The sequence below is a fragment of the Hyperolius riggenbachi genome, chromosome 3, assembly GCF_040937935.1.
Source record: "Hyperolius riggenbachi isolate aHypRig1 chromosome 3, aHypRig1.pri, whole genome shotgun sequence".
NCBI classification, from domain to species: domain Eukaryota; kingdom Metazoa; phylum Chordata; class Amphibia; order Anura; family Hyperoliidae; genus Hyperolius; species Hyperolius riggenbachi.
In genome coordinates this window covers 99,043,587-99,062,316 of record NC_090648.1, presented here as the reverse complement: position 1 = coordinate 99,062,316, position 18,730 = coordinate 99,043,587, and the positions used below count along the sequence as shown (strand labels likewise).

The window sequence follows — 18,730 nt, the reverse complement described above, 5'->3', positions numbered from 1 at the left end:
CTTGTTTTCCCAGGTGGTTTCTGAGGGAGGGAAAACACAACATTTTACTGTCCTGTAAAACTGGCGCTGTGATAGCTTATGGGCCGCTCACGTGGATGTGGTAAGACGGCAACGTGGTTTATTGTGGTTAAAAGATTGCGGCATGCAGCTTCCAGATAATCGCTGTGTGGTTGAGCCGCGACGCTTTGCCTGCACTAAACTGTAGCATTCGGCTAACAGGTGTGTTATGATAGCTGCTAAATGCCTGGTTTAGCTTAGCCATCTCATGACTCCTAACAGACAGCTAACAAACGCCTGGAAAACCGCCAAATGTAGTTTTTTCAAGGCATTTAGAAAACCATCTCTGGAAACAAGGCCTAAAGCCCCAGCTCAGGCATAGTTCTCTTGAAAGTGTACCTGAGCTGAAGCTCGGGTACAAAATGAGATACTTGCCTGAAGAGAGGGAAGCCTCAGGATCCTATTGATGCTCTGACCTGCCCCGTTGCTGAGCACGGCCCCCCCGGAAGATTAGCAACAAGGCATTGTTGTTTGGTCATAGCATGCCGACGCTATCATTTCCTGGCCTGGTTGATCAATATAAAACCTATTGCTCATGCTATTATTTGCCCCCTGCCATACGCAGTACCGGCAGCGTTCTCTCTTTACGTTGACACAAACCTGATGCTTTTCCAAGCAAGCACACAAGTTCAAGGAGGACTCTGCAAGGAGATTTCCCTAAAGACAGTAGGACAGGCTTTCCAAAGTCCGGCCTGGGGGACCAAATGTGGCCCATCAAGCCTATTCTGATGGCCCCCAAAGCTCTCTACAGTTGTTAATGCCATGCGTCCCGCAGACCTTAGCTCTGGTGCCGCATGCAGGGGCCACCTTGTGCCACCACTCTGCCTCCCCCTTTGTTCACCTGTAGTTTATCGCTTGGATCATGGATAGGTAAGTGAGTGAGTGTTTTCCATCTGCTGCTATCATTCTTGCTGCAGCTGTGGTTCTCTGTGGGAAGGAAGGGAGGAGTGGGCAGCAGCAGAGCGCAAAGTAGCAGGAGGGGGACCTAGGAGGAGAGCCTGGCTCTGAAAACAATCAGCAGCGCTCGGCATCATTTGACAAGACAAATAACATTTATATCGCACTTTTCTCCTGGCGGACTCAAAGCGCCAGAGCTGCAGCCACTAGGACGCGCCCTATAGGCAGTAGCAGTGTTAGAGAGACTTGCTTAAGGTCTCCTACTGAATAGGTGCTGGCTTACTGAACAGGCAGAGCCGAGATTCGAACCCTGGTCTACTGTGTCAGACCCCTTAAAGGGACTCCGAGCAGTGCCTGTGGGTATGCCTTTAAGCATACCCACAACTAATTAATTACATCCTCACAGCTACCAGCATGATGTTTGTACTTATATCCCCCTGAGTTCCTTATATTTCATTGCATTGTGCTGAATCGAGCTGCCGACTTTGGAGAACAGTCATCCTGTGTAATACAATGTAACTATGGAGAGATGCATATCATTTTGAAGCTCTCTTTCTCTTCTTTCTAATCATAGATAAACTGCCACCCTACGCCTTTTAGTTTTCGCTATTTTCGCGATCTAAATGGCTGCGATTTCAATCGCGAAAATAGCGAAAACTAAAAGGCATAGGGCGGCGGTTTATATATCATTGGAAAGAGGAGAAAGAGAGCTTTAACATGATATGCATCTTTCCTAGGATCTCAGTAGGAGGCACTTTTGTGCCCCATTTCCTAGGTTGAACGGTATGGACATCGGAATTTTGCTCTTCAACATATATACGTGTAGGATGTTTATTCACGTTTGTTTTTATCTTCCTTCTGTATATGTTTTGCTATTTTAGCTTCTCCAGCTTGTTGTTATATTTGCCTTATTATATAATAAAGCTCTTTATATACGATATGCATCTTTCCATAGTTACTGCACTGCTCAGAGTCCCTTTAACCATTATACCATCCAGCCACCGCTGACAGGATGGCGAGGGCTGGTTTATGTGCTGATGGGGCCTCTTTGACTCTGAATGGGGCCCCAAGCGACTGCTTTTGTTGCCTGGTTTCTAATCCGGCCCTGGTGGTAACAGCCACTTATTAGGACTAATAACTGCACGCGGTATATGGGTTATTTCACGTGGATATATTTTGGCAAAATGTCACAAGCCTATTGTACCTAATGGGAATCAGCAAAAATGTTGCTTAATTTTGCTAGTTTGGCCCCCTAGCACTCTCTAGAACCGCAATATGGCCCTTGGCCTGAAAAGTTTGGACACCCTGCAGTAGGACCACACCTGAATGGCTGGCAGCTGTCTAATGTCTATGGCTAACCTCATGCTCTGCTTGTGACACTGAACATCCGCAACACCTTTCTGAATACGAAGTGTCACCTCTAGAATATGTCAGTCAGGTGTATGAGAACAGTTGCAGAACTATAACATTAACTTAACAGCTTTCTTTAATAATGTGTGACTTAGTAGGTTATATGGCCTATGATAGCAGCTACAAAAACCACCACACACCAAACTGACACCTCATTCTAATGTCCCCACACATTCACTTTATGGCCTAACACCTCACTGCATTGTCTCTAAAGTAAAGTGTGAGCTCTGTGGGTCTGGCCTGTGAGAAAACAGTAGCAGGCTCTGATGTGGCACCTCAGACAGGCCTGAGATGCTTTATTCTCCTGTTCCTGAGAGTGTCAGCAGGACAATAGAGTTTTCCCAATGAAATAAAAGCTCATTAACAGCCTTACACCCCCCCTCAATACCTCCCATCTCCAGCCAGCTGACATGACTGACCCCTCCCAGACACACATACAGAGGGGCTTTTATCTGACTATCCCACACTCTTTTCCACATTGCTGAACAGTCTCTGCTCACAGACAGATCCACAGAGCAGCTCTCGCCAGCTGAGCTATCAGTCTTCTCATCTACCTCAGCAAGATGCTGGGCCGACACAGGAAGCTCAACTTCGGAGCCACAGGTAATGAAGGTGAGCAACAGGACATATTACAGCTACAACCGTAGTTCTTTGGCCATATAAGTATCTATGTTTTTATAGCTTTAATCTAAAGGTGGCCACTAACGATCCAATTTCTAACGGAAATAAAATCGTTCACTACGCCATCCACAAACCAATCTTTGATTCCCATCTATTACAACCAACAACAAAAAAATCCAAATTTTGGTTCGCTGAAAATCCAATCGGACGACTGTTTTTTTTATAATCGTTCGCAATTGATTGTGCCCATCAATGGAGATTATTTACAACCGTTCCGATCAGAATTTCTGATCGTTTGAACGATTTTTCGCTAGAAATTGGACAGTTAGTGCCCACCTTTACATGGATCTGTTGCCCCCAACATGTCCTCATGGTTGACAAAAGGGTAGTTGGCAAACAAACTTTTTACACAAACCTAAACTGTGTTTTTATTCTTCTTTAAACTAAGCAAGTCTCTGGATTTTTTTTTTTCTGTGAGTGCTTCTTCGGTGCGCATGCGTGTGTTCACGAATTGCACATGCCCAGTAAAACACACTGCTCGTGCGCACGAAGGAAAAATGCATGCATGAATGAGATCTTTTACTTGGCATTTGTAGTTTGTGAATTTGTGCATGCACAGTAGAAATGAGGGCGCTAGCCTACTTTAGGGCGCCCAGCAGGAAAAGTCATAGGGAAATTCTGCTAACATGATTGGGTGGACGGCACCCTCTCAAACTTTAAGGTTTCGGATAGGTTGTAGTAAACTACACCAACCCTATTCGACCAATTACAAGGCTTTACGTGGTAGAGGGTGATGTGATTGCAGAACTGTTCCCTTTTAATGCTGGGTTCCCTCAAGTAGCCTGCTGCCGAAATGAGCTTATTCCCATGCACTGGGCATGCTCTGTTTATGAACTCCCACTTGCCCAGTGCATATACACTCATGTACTGGTCACAGCATCTTCCAAATGTAAGGATTTTACTGCCCCAAAGTCAAATAATAAAAGTCCTGACAACTGGGGAGATGGTAGAAGACACAGGAAACTCAGAAAATTATTTAATTTAAAAAAAAAAAACCTTTTCCAGTTCAAGCAAGCTTTAGAGACATGATATTTTGGCTGTTTTGGATCGAAGATGTTTCTTGCGAGAAAGTACAATTGGCTAGGACAAGTTCTTTTTGACTACACATTGGGAGAGAAGAAGGCCCCATTCACACTTACTAGAATTCATATGTGTTGTGCATTTTTGCAAGTTGATCTGCCAGGAAATTGAATGGTGTGTACACATAATGCCTGGTACACACGATGCAATATTCCATCAAATTGAACTATTTCCAACAGGTCCGATCTGATTTACAATCATTTTTCTGATCAATTTTGTATAGAAGTGATTGGAAAATAAATCATTAAAAGGATTGGAACTCAGATCTGTCAGAAATAATGGATTCGACCATCAATGTGACGTTGCATTGTGTCTACAAATTGCATTGTGTCTACTAGGCATAACGCACATTGGACCAGCTACCTAGGGCATCCGAGGCATCAAAGGACTCTAGTTGGTTGCGCTGAAAACTGCTGTAATCTTCTGGATTTTGCTGCTTCTTTTTAGCTCTGGAAGTTTTGGCTGAAAGTGTTGAGCTTTTGTAAACCCATTATTAGTGGAAAATCTATGCAATCTAATGAGCGATCAGACCTGAGCACAGAATAAGGATTGTTGTTTAATAACTGGTTAAGCAGAAACACATGGCATTGTATGCTGACAGGGAGGTTTTAGTATAGTAAAATTATCTCCCATATAAATCAAAGGTTTATTCTGTATGTCATTGTTTCTTTGTCATCAGCAAGTCAAACTTAATGCATAATGTGCTTGTAATCTCTTGTAATGGGTTTTATGTTATCTATAAACGTATGCAGGTCCTTGCCCATTGCCTTGTGTGACCAACACAGAGAACAGGGCTATATAGAGCTGATGTAAGTGATTACTATAACATCACTGTTATTACTTGCAGTGTATGGTTGTGTGGCTTCTGTCAGCTGGTTAAATATTATTGTCATTACAGTTAGATAATATATTCATACATGTTTCCTGTAAGGCATGGGAAGTTCAGATCGGAGCAGGAAAAATGGTGAATATCTCAATAGAAACTTTCTGGCGCACCATTGAAAAGCATGGTAAATGTAATTTACCCCTTTGAAGTGCAACATTCTGGCGCAGGGGGTAAATTATGGTGCAGGGCACACTGCCGGTAATTATTTACCACTGCGCCAGAATGTTGAACTTCAAAACGGTAAATTACGGTTACAGTGCTTTACAATGGTGCGCCAAAAAGTTTCCATTGCAGTATGCGCCATTTTTCCTGCACCAGGGAAGGGCGTAGAGTCGGGAGAGTTAGGGTTGGGCAGCGGGTGGGTGTAGTCCGTGTTAGGCAGCGTGCGTGGAGCTGTTAGGGTGTGAGCAGATGGTTCAGTGTGACAGGTGGCAGGAGTTAAATGATACATTACCTGCTGTTGGACGATCGTTTTTCCTCTACATTTAGTTTGAATGAGCCCGGGGGTCAGCCAATCATCATGCGGCTTTAGTCCCCACATGGTGATTGGTTGGCTGTAAGACTCTTTCAAACTAAACAGAAAGTGGAGAGGAGACGGGATCGCCGGGACCAGGTAATGCATCACAGATGTCGGTAATACATCTTATTGCAAAGGTTATTTAACGTTTTAGGACATTTATAACACATTAAATAACCTTAGTAGCAAGATGCCATTATCGGCATCACCCCATGCCATTTTTTCCTGGCGCCTCTTTGGTATGTACACATTCAGATAACATACTGCTGAACAGCACAGACGTTCTGATCAGCATGCTTTTTCTGGGCCATAGACTAAAAGGCCTGTTCACATGATAGATTAAAGTCGGCTGAGGCGGGTGATAATGACCACCTCTGCAAATAATCTGGTGTGGGTACAGCAGCCCCGATAGCTGCCCGGCCAGCCATCCGCCAGGCAGATTACTTTGGCCGAGCAATGGCCCATAGCTTTGCGTGACATCACACCTGTACTGCTCCATCAGCCTTCCCACTCATTGCAGCAGAACGTGTTGTTAGCCTGCAGGTTAACTGCACATCTGTACAGTCTCGGCCCAGCAAAGGTGCTCGAAGGTTACAGAACAGTGATCATTCCTAAACTTTCACCCACAGGCCCGGATTTACACCACAGGAGCCTGTAGGCACTGGTTTTCTGGGACCCTAGACTTTGCCTTCCATGAACCTAACACCCCCCACCAAATTGCAATGCAAGTGTTCTGGCTGGTCCAGCTGTCACTTCTCCCTTATTTCCCTTGCCCATCATAGGTAGCTACAGGTGCCCTTTAGTATTAAGTAGCCAGAGGTACCCTCAGTATTAAGTGGCTAGTGGTGCCCCAAACTAAAGGGAGAACTCATTACTGGAATGCTGAGAGCTGGGTGAGTAACCTCTAATTTACACTCTGCTTGGAACTCTGTATAGGGAAGGAGGGAGGGAGGCAGTTGGGGAGGGGAGTGAGCCGCCTTTCCATCATTCGGCGCTTGTAGGCACGTGCCTACAGTGCCTTATGGTAACAATCATTTTGGGTGACATTCATTGAGCTTGAGAATATGGAAGGATCCATAAGCTAGTGCTACAGTAAAGTCTGTACACATGCTCTACAAAAGTTGCTGGAAACAAATAACCAGAGCTGCTCAAATCCGGAACCGGGAGACATCCGGATAGTTCTATCCGGACATCTCCCAGTTACCTGTGCAGGGTGGGCGGGGGTTTCAATCTTACCTGTCTGACGTCTTCTTCGGTCCGTCCCTCGGCACCTCCCACGATGTGGTCCAAGCGACGGTCACGTGATTACAAACACTTCCTCCTTCTGGGTTGAAGGAGGAAGTGTTCGTAATCACGTGACGCGCGTGGAGCGCATCATCGGAGGCACCGAGGGACGGACGAAGAAGACATCAGACAGGTAAGATTGACCCCCCATTCACCCCGCACAGGTTTACTTGGAGATATCCAGATAGCAACTATCCGGATGTCTCCCGGTTCCAGATTTGAGCAGCTCTACAAATAACCAACATTGCAGTAACAACTTTACTGGCAACAAACGACAAGTCTTTCCTACGAAGTTGTCCGCACTCTGCTATTACAAATGACCAACTCATTTAAGTACTGCGCCTGCAAACGGAAATGAAATCAAGCACGACATGCGCTCATTCTGTAGAACAATTTAAATGGCATTGTTGGCACACATGGCCAACTGGACGATATCTGCCCAACAGTCCTCTGAGTTTATCTGCGGGATAAATCGTGCAAAATCTCCACTATCGGTCACTAGTCACTGTCATATTTTTAACACAATTGTCATCTGAAATCTGTCAGATGTTTCAAATGACTTTTGTCGAGCGTGTGTGCATAGCTTAAGAAAACCTGCAGTTTAGAGCAGGGGGTCCCCAAACCTTTTTGCTCAAGGGCCCGATTAACATACGTAGTTTGAGGACCACTGGTTTAGAGGATGATTATGGGTGATTATGCTTTATGTGAAAGATAGCAGGTATAATTGTTTTCTAGCCAGTCTCCCTATGTTTATAGTGAAATTCAGGGGGTTTAGCAGCGTATACCTGGTGCGATGTGATCTTTTGTTACGAGTGTCATTGTGAAGAATGCACAGTTCTACGGGTTTCACTTACATTTGTGTAGAGGTGTTTCAGGAAAGGTGTGAACTGGGATCTGCAGTTTCCATTTTAATGTAAGCAGGTGAGAATGGTGGAGTTTCATACAGGACAATGTTCCCCCATCTCTGTTTTAGGTACTTCTAGACGTGATACTTTGGTGGGGTGAAGCAGCCAGTATCGGCAGTATCGACAGTATCAGCAGTTTTGGTTGACCATTTCCTGCATGGCAAATCTTTTGTTCTCAGAGTGGAAGGTCTATCTTGGACTGTAGCAGTGTACATAAAGACACGTAAGCTATGTACACAGATCAGAATTATGTCAGCCAAAAGGATCAGTCCGAAAAGAATAATTCGTGATTGTTTTGCTGTGTTGGGCCTCGCTCACACTATGCAACGCAGGTGGCTGTGCATTTACATTGCGACACACAGAACTTTGCTTCCCGCATTGGCGTTGAGCCCATTCACTGACAATGAAAGGGACTGCAGTGCGTTCAGACAACATAAGCGCATAAGTGGGAATGTCACACAGTGCAGTCTATGCAATCCTGATGTCTTTGCGCATCGCATACTGTATGCAGTGCAGTGTGCAGCTACCCTTAGGCCTGAAACCCACTAGAAAGCGCAAAGCGATAGCGCAATCTCTAGCGATTTGTGATAGCATTTTGCAAGCGATTTTGGGAACGATTTCCCTGCTCCTATACAATTCATTTGAATTGAAACGCTCCCAAAATGCTGCATGTCCTGCGATTGCGATTTCCTTAATCGCAAACGCTGTAGTGGAATCTGTCCCATCCATTTACATTGGCAGAGCGTTTAGGGAAATCACTACCGATTTAAAGCGCTCCCTAAACGCTAAAAAAAAAAAAACGCTCTAGAGGGTTCCAGGCCTTACAGTGTAAGCAAGTCCTTAGATCAAATACATGTCAAACTCTGGTCCGCAGAGCCATCAAATTTGGCCTTCAAGTGGTTTCCCCACTTTACATTATCTTTGGCCCATTCTAGACCACCAGGGAAGCTATACTGGGGGTGAAGCCCTAGATCACCAGGGGAGTCATATGGGGGAGGGAGGGGGAAAGCACTAGACACCAGGGAACAGTATAGGGGAGGAGTGGGAAGCACTAGACACCAGGTAACAGTATAGAGGAGAGGGGGAAGCATTTGACACCAGGGAACAGTATAGGGGATGGAGGGGGCTACTAGACACCAGGGAACTGTATAAGGGTTGGATGGGGGGCCATTACACACCCAGGAACATTATATGGGATGGAGGTGGCCAACTGGCCATTAACCATTAGGTTGGCCCATGCCTTGGTCCCAGTGTTCAATTTTTGCCCACTTTGTATTTGAATTTGAGTCTGACACCCCTGCCTTAGATCCTATTCATATAGTTTCTGCTAGACGCTGTGGTTCATTTAGGTCAGTGTTTCTCAACATTTTATTGGTATGTACCACCTTTAAAAACTGTGTACTCACCAAGTACCCCCAAGCATAGTAACCATTATGACAAGTACCCCTTAACAAATACTGTATATATTGAATCGTAGTGCATGATAATGGTTCTAAACGACTTCCAAGTATTTACTATTGCTTTTAATTAGCTAAACTACTAACTTGGTGTTGTTTAAATAAGATTGCGAATTTTCGCGCGCAATTAAATGTTTTCGTGCACAAACATGAATTTTCGCGCGAAATCGTTATCGTTTCGCACGCAAACGTGATTTTTTGCTCAAAAACAATAACGATTTTGTGTGAAACCGTTTAATTGCGCGTGAAGATTCGCAATCACGCGCAAATGCGAAAATTTGCACGAAAACTGCCGTGCTAACAGTTAGCACTCTTTTGTGAATCAAGCCCTAAATTGGTTATTCATGGTTAAGTGTATCAAGCCCGAGTACCCCCTGGAACCATCAGAAGTACCCCCTGGGGTACGCGTACCGCATGTTGAGAACCTAGGATTTAGGTCACCAACCAACGAAGCACAGCCATACACCTGAATAGCACCGTGTGACTATCTCGCTGGGATATCTGTGTTCAGTGACTCTATTAGCTGTCATCAAGCAAGGCTCTCCAGATCTCCATTTATGGATGGCAATGGGCTTGGTGCATCTTTGATGTCACAAATTACAGGAATGGCAGACGAGTTATTCAAGTATAATAGAGAGGCGGCAGTCGGCTGGTGAGAGTAGACTGCAGTCTTGCAGAGAAATGCTGAGACATCCTGTGCACATTTACACCTTCTAGCCCCCGAGACCTTGTGCACAGCCCACCTGTTTCAATCCCACCTATTGTTTTGCTAATAAAAAATAAAAACACACCTAAACCAGTTTTTTTCTGCAGACTTCCTTCCCGGCAGCACGCATTGTGATAATGGGGCTGAGGGCCGAATAAAAGTAGGGTTTACTTGATCTACATCTGAGGATCCTGGACTGGACCATTAGCAAAGTGGCTGTAAGTGTACCTAAGGCCTCTTTCACATCAGGACGTTGCGTATTAGGGGACGTTAAGGTCGCATAACGTGCCCCTAATGCAACGCCTGGTGGTGATAGAGGACGACGTCAGAATGAGCCGCGTTATGCAGCTCAAAAGACTGCAGAGACCACGTGATCGGAACACTCCGCATCACATGGTCCCGCCAGCCAATCAGTGCACAAAGCGGCCGATCCAGGAAGAAATCCATTACGTCAGCAGTGCAGTGAATATTAATTAGCCACAATCACTGCGCATTTGCACACAGTCTAACGTGGCTAAAACCGCATACAATGCATAGAACGTGCAGCGTTATGCTGTAACGCAACGTGGGCACTGTGAACAGCCCATTGATTTTTCATTACTGTGAGTTGGGCTGCGTTACAGGCTGCACTAACATGCGCCTGTAACGTCCCACTGTGAAAGCAGCCTGAAGGTGAAAAATGTGCCCAAAATTGGTACTTACCTCAATAAAGGGAAGTATCTGTATAATCTAGAGGCTTTCCCTATCCCCTTCGCCTCCACTGATCTAGCTCTGGAACCCCCCTCTTTGTTAAAGTGGACCTGAACTCTTGCGCAGGACACAAGGAAAACACAGAGAAATACATCCTGTGTGTTTTTAGAGAGAGCAGCCTGTCCAATTCGCCCTCATCTGCAAGTAATCACAAGTGTAATTTGAGCTGTGTCGGCATAGAAATTTGGCTAATAGCTAATATGTAAACACTGGGTGTTAAACCTTTTGTCTGCTTCCATGAAAGCAGGAAGTAGACACACTGCAGATTTATTGCAGGAATTCTGTAAGCTGTAAGAAAATAATGTTTTTTATTTAAAGGCATATATATACATATATATTGACATTGCTTGGGATGACTGCTGTATAGACGCACTGTTCAGCTATAGCCAAGCAGTAAACACTGTCTATGCCTGGAGAGGGAGGAGAAATGAGGGTGGCTCATGAGCAAGCGCCGTCTGGCAGCGAGAGTAAAAATGAGCACAGTGGGCTCATTCATTACTCATTTCACAGATTGCTGAACGATGTTGTGCACACACTAGGCTCCCATTCAAGACTCATTCACTTCCAAATGACAGTATTGGCTGAAGATCAGTTAGTATGTTTATGCACAAGGCTATAGACTATGGTAAGGGCATTAGAGTATGACTATGATAAGCGTAAGATTGTGCGCTCCTCTGAGAGACAGGTATTGGCCATACGACCGATTTGGTCATTTGATGCATGCATAAGTGATCAGTAATGTGTAGAGTAGGGCTGCTTCCCAAGCCATAGTCTTTAGTCTATGTGACTTGTGCCAGTTCTGTCCCCGTAATGCCTGAGGCAAAACAAGCCATTGGGAAATATATTTACAATCAGACTGGAGGAATCTAGATCAGGCCACATATCTGTCTCTATCAGATGCTCCAGCTATGTGATACATTCCAGACAAGAATGACATGATGATGACAGAGCCAGCCAGGCAAGCTATCAAAGGATAACTGCAACTCCATCACAGTGTGCCTCAAATCATAAGCAGATGTCCTGGCTTCTACTTCCAGGCCTGACAAGGAACTCATATCTATGATGACAATGTTACCTCAGATGTGCGAAGTCTAATCCTTTACGCTTGAATTAATCATAATCAGGCATCACCTTCCATTCCTTTCGGTCAAATGTTTCAATCAAGCATGCTGGGAAATTTCAGGCTGAACAGGTGCGCAACAGCAACGGCATGTGATATTGTAACAACCGCCGATCCCCTGCAACGTCTCCACACGACCCTCCCAACGACATGACCCACCGCATGACCAACTTGACGACATGACCCACCACACGACCAAGCGATTGGATGAATTGTATTTTCCACACACCAACCAACTGTGTGACCATCTAATTTGCATACTGCGCACACAAGCGAACGACCGACTGCACAACATGGCCACATTCAAAACAAGTACAAGTCATTCAAACTACACGGGTGGCCAACTGCACGATATCAGTCGTAACAGTCGTGAGAGTCGAACTGCCTGTTGGATCGGGAAAACCGCCAGTTATCAGTCGCTTGTCTAGTCGTTTGTTACACGTTCACAAGCCCAACTATCGTCCAACAGTCCAAGTTTGGACGATAGTTGGTTGGGAAAAATTGACTACATACAATTGGTTACTGTGCTGATTGGGTGACAATCTGTGTATACGGCTCAATAAGGCTTATTGCGGTATAGATTTTTGGGACATTGGATCTTTTCTTGATGTGATATCAGGATCATTGTAGATGGCCATCGTAGATTCAGGGGGTTGTAGATTCAGTAGGTTAGCTCCCACTGAAAATTGCTGCATCTGTGCTTGTCCCCATTTCTACAAATACCTCACCTCAGCCACATCATGCTGTCTACTCATGTCACTGGAATGTGACTCTGTAATCTGATGAATTCCACAAAGAGCATCTCAGTAGCTGAAGCGTAGCATGGTGTGGGTGTCTGTATAGAGGGCAGAATACAGCACATTCAGTCCTTTATGTAGTGTGTATGACACATAGCCGTATTGTGTGAGTGTTGTTCATGTGTGCGGAACAAGAAGAATGAGGATAGTTTTAGGTGCATAGTCAGTGCGAATACTAATGCTTTGCAGAATTACTGGATAGCTTCAGAAGAAGTGTAGCCCAAGTTATAATTAGTATTATTATTTTTTTGGAAGTAACGTTTAAAGTGGACCTGAACTCTTGCACTGGACAGAAGGAAAACATAGGGAAATGCACCCTGTATGTATTAATAGATTGCAGCCTGTCTAAGGACCGTTCACATCTAAGGGGGAATCGCGGGATTCCCGCTAACTGCAAACCGCTAGTGCTTTTTTAAAACGTTAGTCCTAATATACTCTAAGGCAGTCTTCTCACTGCCGTGAATGCGGGTGATTTGCGTTTCGCGATAATAGCAAACGCGTTACCTGCAGCATTTTGGTAGCGATTCTGGAGCAATCGCGATTACCATGTATAGAACCAATAATCGCGGTCCCTCCCAAAACGCTACTTTGCCCAGTGATTTTTTTCCGCGTTAATTGCAGAAAAATCACTCCGGCAAAACGGTAATCGCTAGGGTTTCGCGATTTTCCATGTGAACGGGGCCTAATTCCCCCTCATCTATGACCAATCAAAAGTTGTAATTTGATCTCTCATCTGTGTCAGCTGGCTGCCTCGGCCAAGCAGCTAATTTGTTAAAGCAGGACGTTAACCCTGTGTCTGCTTCCAAGAGAGCAGGAAGCAGACACACTGCAGATTTATTGCAGGATTTGTACCAGCTGTAACAAAGAAATGTTTTTATGTAAAGGTTATTATGCTGTGGCTTAGGATTTAGAGCAGAGGGGAATTTCTGAGTTTTTGGTCCACTTTAACCTTTTCCAATCCATTATGATGTATAATGATTTACAAGCGAGCGAGTTACTAACCCTGACACCTGCGAAAACAGCCAAAAACACATGCAGTGTGAACAAGCCCTCAAAGAGGTTTATATTAAAGTAAACCTGTCATGGGAGAAAAAGTTCTAATTTACCTATCTGGGGCTTGTTCCAGGCATCCCCCCCAAGCCTTACATGTCCCCTGTGTTTCCTCCTTGCGTTCCATTGATCAGCTGTGACCCTCCAAAAGATTGCCCGTCATGGGCTACTGCAAATCCCTGCCTGGGCCACTCGCCTGTGGGACAGCGCATGCGCAGTAGCTCTTTTTTGGAATTAAATAAATTCAAATAAAAATATTTCTCCATATGTCTTATTAAGCTAGCCAAAAACATGTCAATTACACCTGATTAGGCAACTGATAAATCATTTCCGGATCAGAAAGTCATAGGGTAGTAGTGATCAAAGTACCCCGTCCCACCTGATGTAAGCATGTTCATATTTCACCAGAAGCCTGATCAGGAATCAACCATACTGCTTCCCTCAAGGTGGCCACTAACAATACAATTTGCTGAGCGATCATTTATGAAGGCTTCCTTGTATGAACGATCGTAAATGATCATTGGGGACCAATAATCGGCAGGATCAATACAATATTAATGTATAACTGATTAATTGATATTAATTTGGGCAGCACGGTGGCGTAGTGGTTAGCTCTCTTGCCTTGCAGCGCTGGGTCCCTGGTTCGAATCCCAGCCAGGGCACTATCTGCAAAGAGTTTGTATGTTCTCTCCGTGTCTGTGTGGGTTTCCTCCCACATTCCAAAAACATACAGATAAGTTAATGGCTCCCCCTAAAATTGGCCCTAGACTACAGTACTTACACTACATAATATAGACATATGGCAATGGTAGGGATTAGATTGTGAGCTCCTTTGAGGGACAGTTAGTGACTATATTTATATATATATATATATATACACTGTACAGCGCTGCATAATATGTCGGCGCTATATAAATACTAAATAATAATAATTAATTTCATTAATCTGATCGTATTGGTTATCAGATTTTTTTTTCTATTAGTGGTCCCAAACGATGATTTCCGATCGTTCATACAAAGAATGGTTCTTAAATGCTTTCAGCAAATTGTAAAATTGTCAGAGCAGACTGCCGCATGTTACTAAAAGTGGCCAATTTCTAGCAAAAAAACGGTCGAGCGATCGGAAATTCTGATCGGAAGTTAAATAGTTTACTACATCATCAACGAACCAATCTTTTCTTCCTATCTATCACAACCAAAGAAGAACCCAAGAAAATCCAAATTTTGGTTTCAACGAAAATCCAATTGGACATAATTGATTGTGCCCATCAACTGAGATTTACAACCAATCTGATTAGAATTTCTAATCGCTCAAACGATTTTTCGCTAGAAATTGGTCCATTAGTGGCCACCTTAAATGTAATGGCGTGCGATGCGTGTCAGTAAACTCTTATGCCACGTGCAAATTGACCCGCACAAGTTGTGAAATAACCCTAAAATAACTTCTTGGCAATTGAAAGTTCCAAAAAGTAGGTGAAAAACTGCAATCAAAATTATAGTAAATAATTTCTTGCTTGCTGGTGGTGGTTAATAAGGCATTTTACAAGATAGGAAAATATCACCTAGTAGAAAGCTAATTTGATATGGGCCTGTTCTTTTTGAGCAGCACCCAAAAACCAAGCAAGGTCTTATGGAGTCTGTTATCCCTACCAATAACTGAGGGATAACTTTAGCAGCGCATGCGGTACCTGGACAGGTACCAGGACAGCCATAGAGCGCCACTGCTGCTAGATGCAGATGCGACTGAGATCCTGGCTGGACATTGTAGTTCTCCAGCGGCTGCGGGCCTGGAGGAATGACACAAGCTGCACGCTGCCTGCTGTGGCCACACCGCTAATGTATCCCCTGTGCATGTAGTATTTCTAGGTACCCATCATGCTAGTATACTGAATGCATGACCCGCTGTACTGTTATCAGCTGAGGCCTATCACGTCGGAACACCTGGAATGCGGCTGCTCTCGTTCTGCAGCATTCCTCGACCTCTACCGGTGTTCCAACATCGGCTGCTCCATGTCAGTTATCACCGAGACAGGCGGCAGGTATCGGCCGTCCAAAGCTCTGCCGTATAAGGCACGGGGGGCGGGGCCAGTACTGCGATAATAATAAGGCGTTTAATGAGCTGCCATATAAGGCATGGAAGGCGGGGCTTGTGCTCCGAGACTCAACGGGTATTATAGACTAATTGGAGGCCATATAAGGCATGGAGGGCGGGGCTTGTGCAGGGAGACTCAGCAGGTAGAGCATGGATTAGTCGGGTGCAGTTTAGTTTAGTACATTCAGGAGCTCAGATTGGAGAAAGGCGTATGTCACCCTCGCAGTGCTGTGCAAAGGGGTCCTCAGTACACGGTGCAAGCCAAGGTATGTAGCCCTATCAGATTTGTCTGTAATTGTATTGAACGTTACTGGTATAATCACAGGTAGCTACTACTTATTTGTATTTGCAAAGTGCTTATAGATCAAGGCTGTTTCTTTTTTGCTGTCACAGTGACACTTTGTGATTTTCCATCAACCCATTAAACACCAGTCAGCCACTGGCATGTAATATAAGTAACAATAGGGTGTATGCATAAAGCTGCGCTAAAGGGTTACTAAAGGCAAAAAAAACTAAACAAGACATTGTAAACTTGCAGCCCCCTGGAGTCATCCTATTCCTGCGCCGTCCTTCCACAATTCTCCCGCTAGCAGCGGTGACCCCCTGAAAGCCAGTCAGAGGCTACTGCGCATGCGTGGCACTGAGCTGCGTACACCCAGATCGCGCTCCCATTGTCGGAAGCGCTATGCTCAGTAGCGATTCTTGCGTACTATGCATGCGCAGAACGCTCCCAGCAGGGATGTGGTGAGCAGGCGTGTGGCCGACCAGCTTTTTGGGGGTTGCCTCGGCTGGCTGGAGGGTCTCGGAAGGACAGAGTGAGAACGGAATAACTCCAGGGGGCTACAAGAAGCGCCAAGTAAGTTAAACTGATATTTTATTTATTTATTTTTTTGCTTTTAGATTTCCTTTAAGCATAATAACATGCTTAAAGTTTTACTGCAAGATAGGTAGAGTAAAATGCAGTACTTTACATGTAATACGCATTGTTTATGCATGTAATTCTGCTTAGCGAAGTTTATTGCGTAACTCCCAATGTACCTTGCTACAGTGGCATCTATCAAAGTACTGGAATGTATAAATGTGCCCACTAATGACATAATCTTCACTGTACAAACTTACCACTTCTTTGTAATATAAGGGACCACCTAAAGTATCCATTTAAAATATATGCACTTAGTTAACCCTTCTACTACATACATAAATTTGGCAAAGGGTGTCGGGAAAAAAGGGCGCGTGGTGTAAACGATAAGCAGTATTATCGTTTATAAAAATATTGTGTAGGATTTCGTTTACAAGTGTTTTAAGAATTTATAAATCATTAAATAATGTGTATGAAATCGGCAATTCTTAAAACGTTAATCTTCCCTGTTTCTAAACTGAAACTTATAATTACGTTTGTTAAAAACCCTCCCTGTACCTATCCCTAACCCCTAGACCCCCCTGGTGGTGCCTAAACCTAAGACCCCACTGGTGGTGCCTAAAACTAACCACCCCAAAGCCCTCCCTGTACCTATCCCTAACCCCTAGACCCCCCTGGTGGTGCCTAAACCTAAGGTGGTGCCTAAACCTAAGACCCCCCTGGTGGAGCCTAAACCTAAGACCCCCCCTGGTGGTGCCTAAAACTAACCACCCCAAAGCCCTCCCTGTACCTATCCCTAACCCCTAGACCCCCCTGGTGGTGCCTAACCCCTAGACCCCCCTGGTGGTGCCTAACCCCTAGACCCCCCTGGTGGTGCCTAAACCTAAGACCCCCCTGGTGTTGCCTAAACCTAAGACCCCCCTGGTGGCGCCTAAACTTAAGACCCCCCTGGTGGCGCCTAAACTTAAGACCCCCCTGGTGGCGCCTAAACTTAAGACCCCCCCTGGTGGTGCCTAAACCTAAGACCCCCTATGGATAATAATGTTTTTACAAACCTTAATACATACAAAATTTAAATAAAAAAATGTACATAATTTTTTTGGGTGGATAATAATGTTTTAGAAATGTTTTACAAATAGTGATTTAGTATCTTTATAAACGTTATTCATCACGGGCTCATTTTGTAAAGTTAAATCATCACAAGCACAGTTATAAAACGTTAAAAATCTCCGGGCGCCGTTTGTAAAATGTTAATAATCTCCGGCGCCTTTTTTTCCCTGTTCGGCGCCCATTAAACGATATTTATAATGGGAGTGAATGGGGTGCCCTTTTTGTCCACTTGTCTCATGCGCCCAAATCTCCTGCTTCCAGATTGTACAATAAAAATTGTATTATTAGTGGGTACCTTAAGGCAGCAGATTAACTATTAGTTTTTGCTGGAAGTAAGAAAGATTGTCAAGAGTAATGTTCTGTGCAACTTTTACCAAAGCCAGATTGTGACGGTGGGATGACTGGGTCAGGAGATCTCCAAAATTACAGGTTGTGTGGTATTCCTGGTATGCAGGGGTTAGTAGCTGCCAGAGTGGTCCGAGGAAGGACAGCCGGTGAGGTAGAGACGGGATCTCGGGCTAGTCTGTTAGATACTATCCCACAATTTACTGAAAACCCAATGCTGGCCATGTGAAAGGCTCTAGAACGCACGGTACATTGCATCTTACTGCAGATGGGACAGCATGGACAAGTTAGAGTGCCCAGGCTGACCCCTCTCCTCTGCCAATAATGCCTCCAGCAGACAGGTGAACATCAGGATTGGACCATAGAGCAATGTTTTCTTTGACCTCAAAATTACAAAGATCTCAGTGAGATAGAGCATCTATGGGATTTACTAAAAACACAAGTCTAGTTTAATGGAGCCGCTCCTCTCAATTGACTGGATTTAAAGTATGACGCTCACATTGGCACCGTCTCTGAAGTCTTGCCCATGCCTCTGTGGGTCTGAGCTGTTTTGGAGGCACAAGGGGTCCTCCACAAAATTGGGTGGTTTTATTGTTTTGGCTGATCACTCTATAGTTCCCGTATTTATATAGCACTGACATATTATACAGAGTTCTGTAGATTATATGTCTAAAGGGACCCATAATCAGTACAATTTCCCGAACGATCGAGCATAGGATCAATCAGA

The 18,730-nt window shown here is 44.6% G+C and overlaps 1 protein-coding gene across 2 annotated transcripts in view; it reads left to right on the top strand.

Moving 5' to 3' along the window:
* The first annotated feature begins 2,894 nt into the window (after positions 1 to 2,894).
* The window catches only part of C3H8orf58 (chromosome 3 C8orf58 homolog), a 31,890-nt gene continuing 16,054 nt past the window's right edge, over positions 2,895 to 18,730 (top strand). The window contains exon 1 of one of the 2 annotated variants that reach the window (XM_068274672.1): positions 2,895 to 2,976. In XM_068274672.1, the coding sequence (XP_068130773.1) occupies positions 2,928 to 2,976 (49 nt within the window). In that variant the 5' untranslated portion in view covers positions 2,895 to 2,927. Of the gene's footprint in view, positions 2,977 to 15,836; positions 15,956 to 18,730 lie in introns of those variants that run through there. The other variant, XM_068274671.1, reaches the window with a different exon arrangement.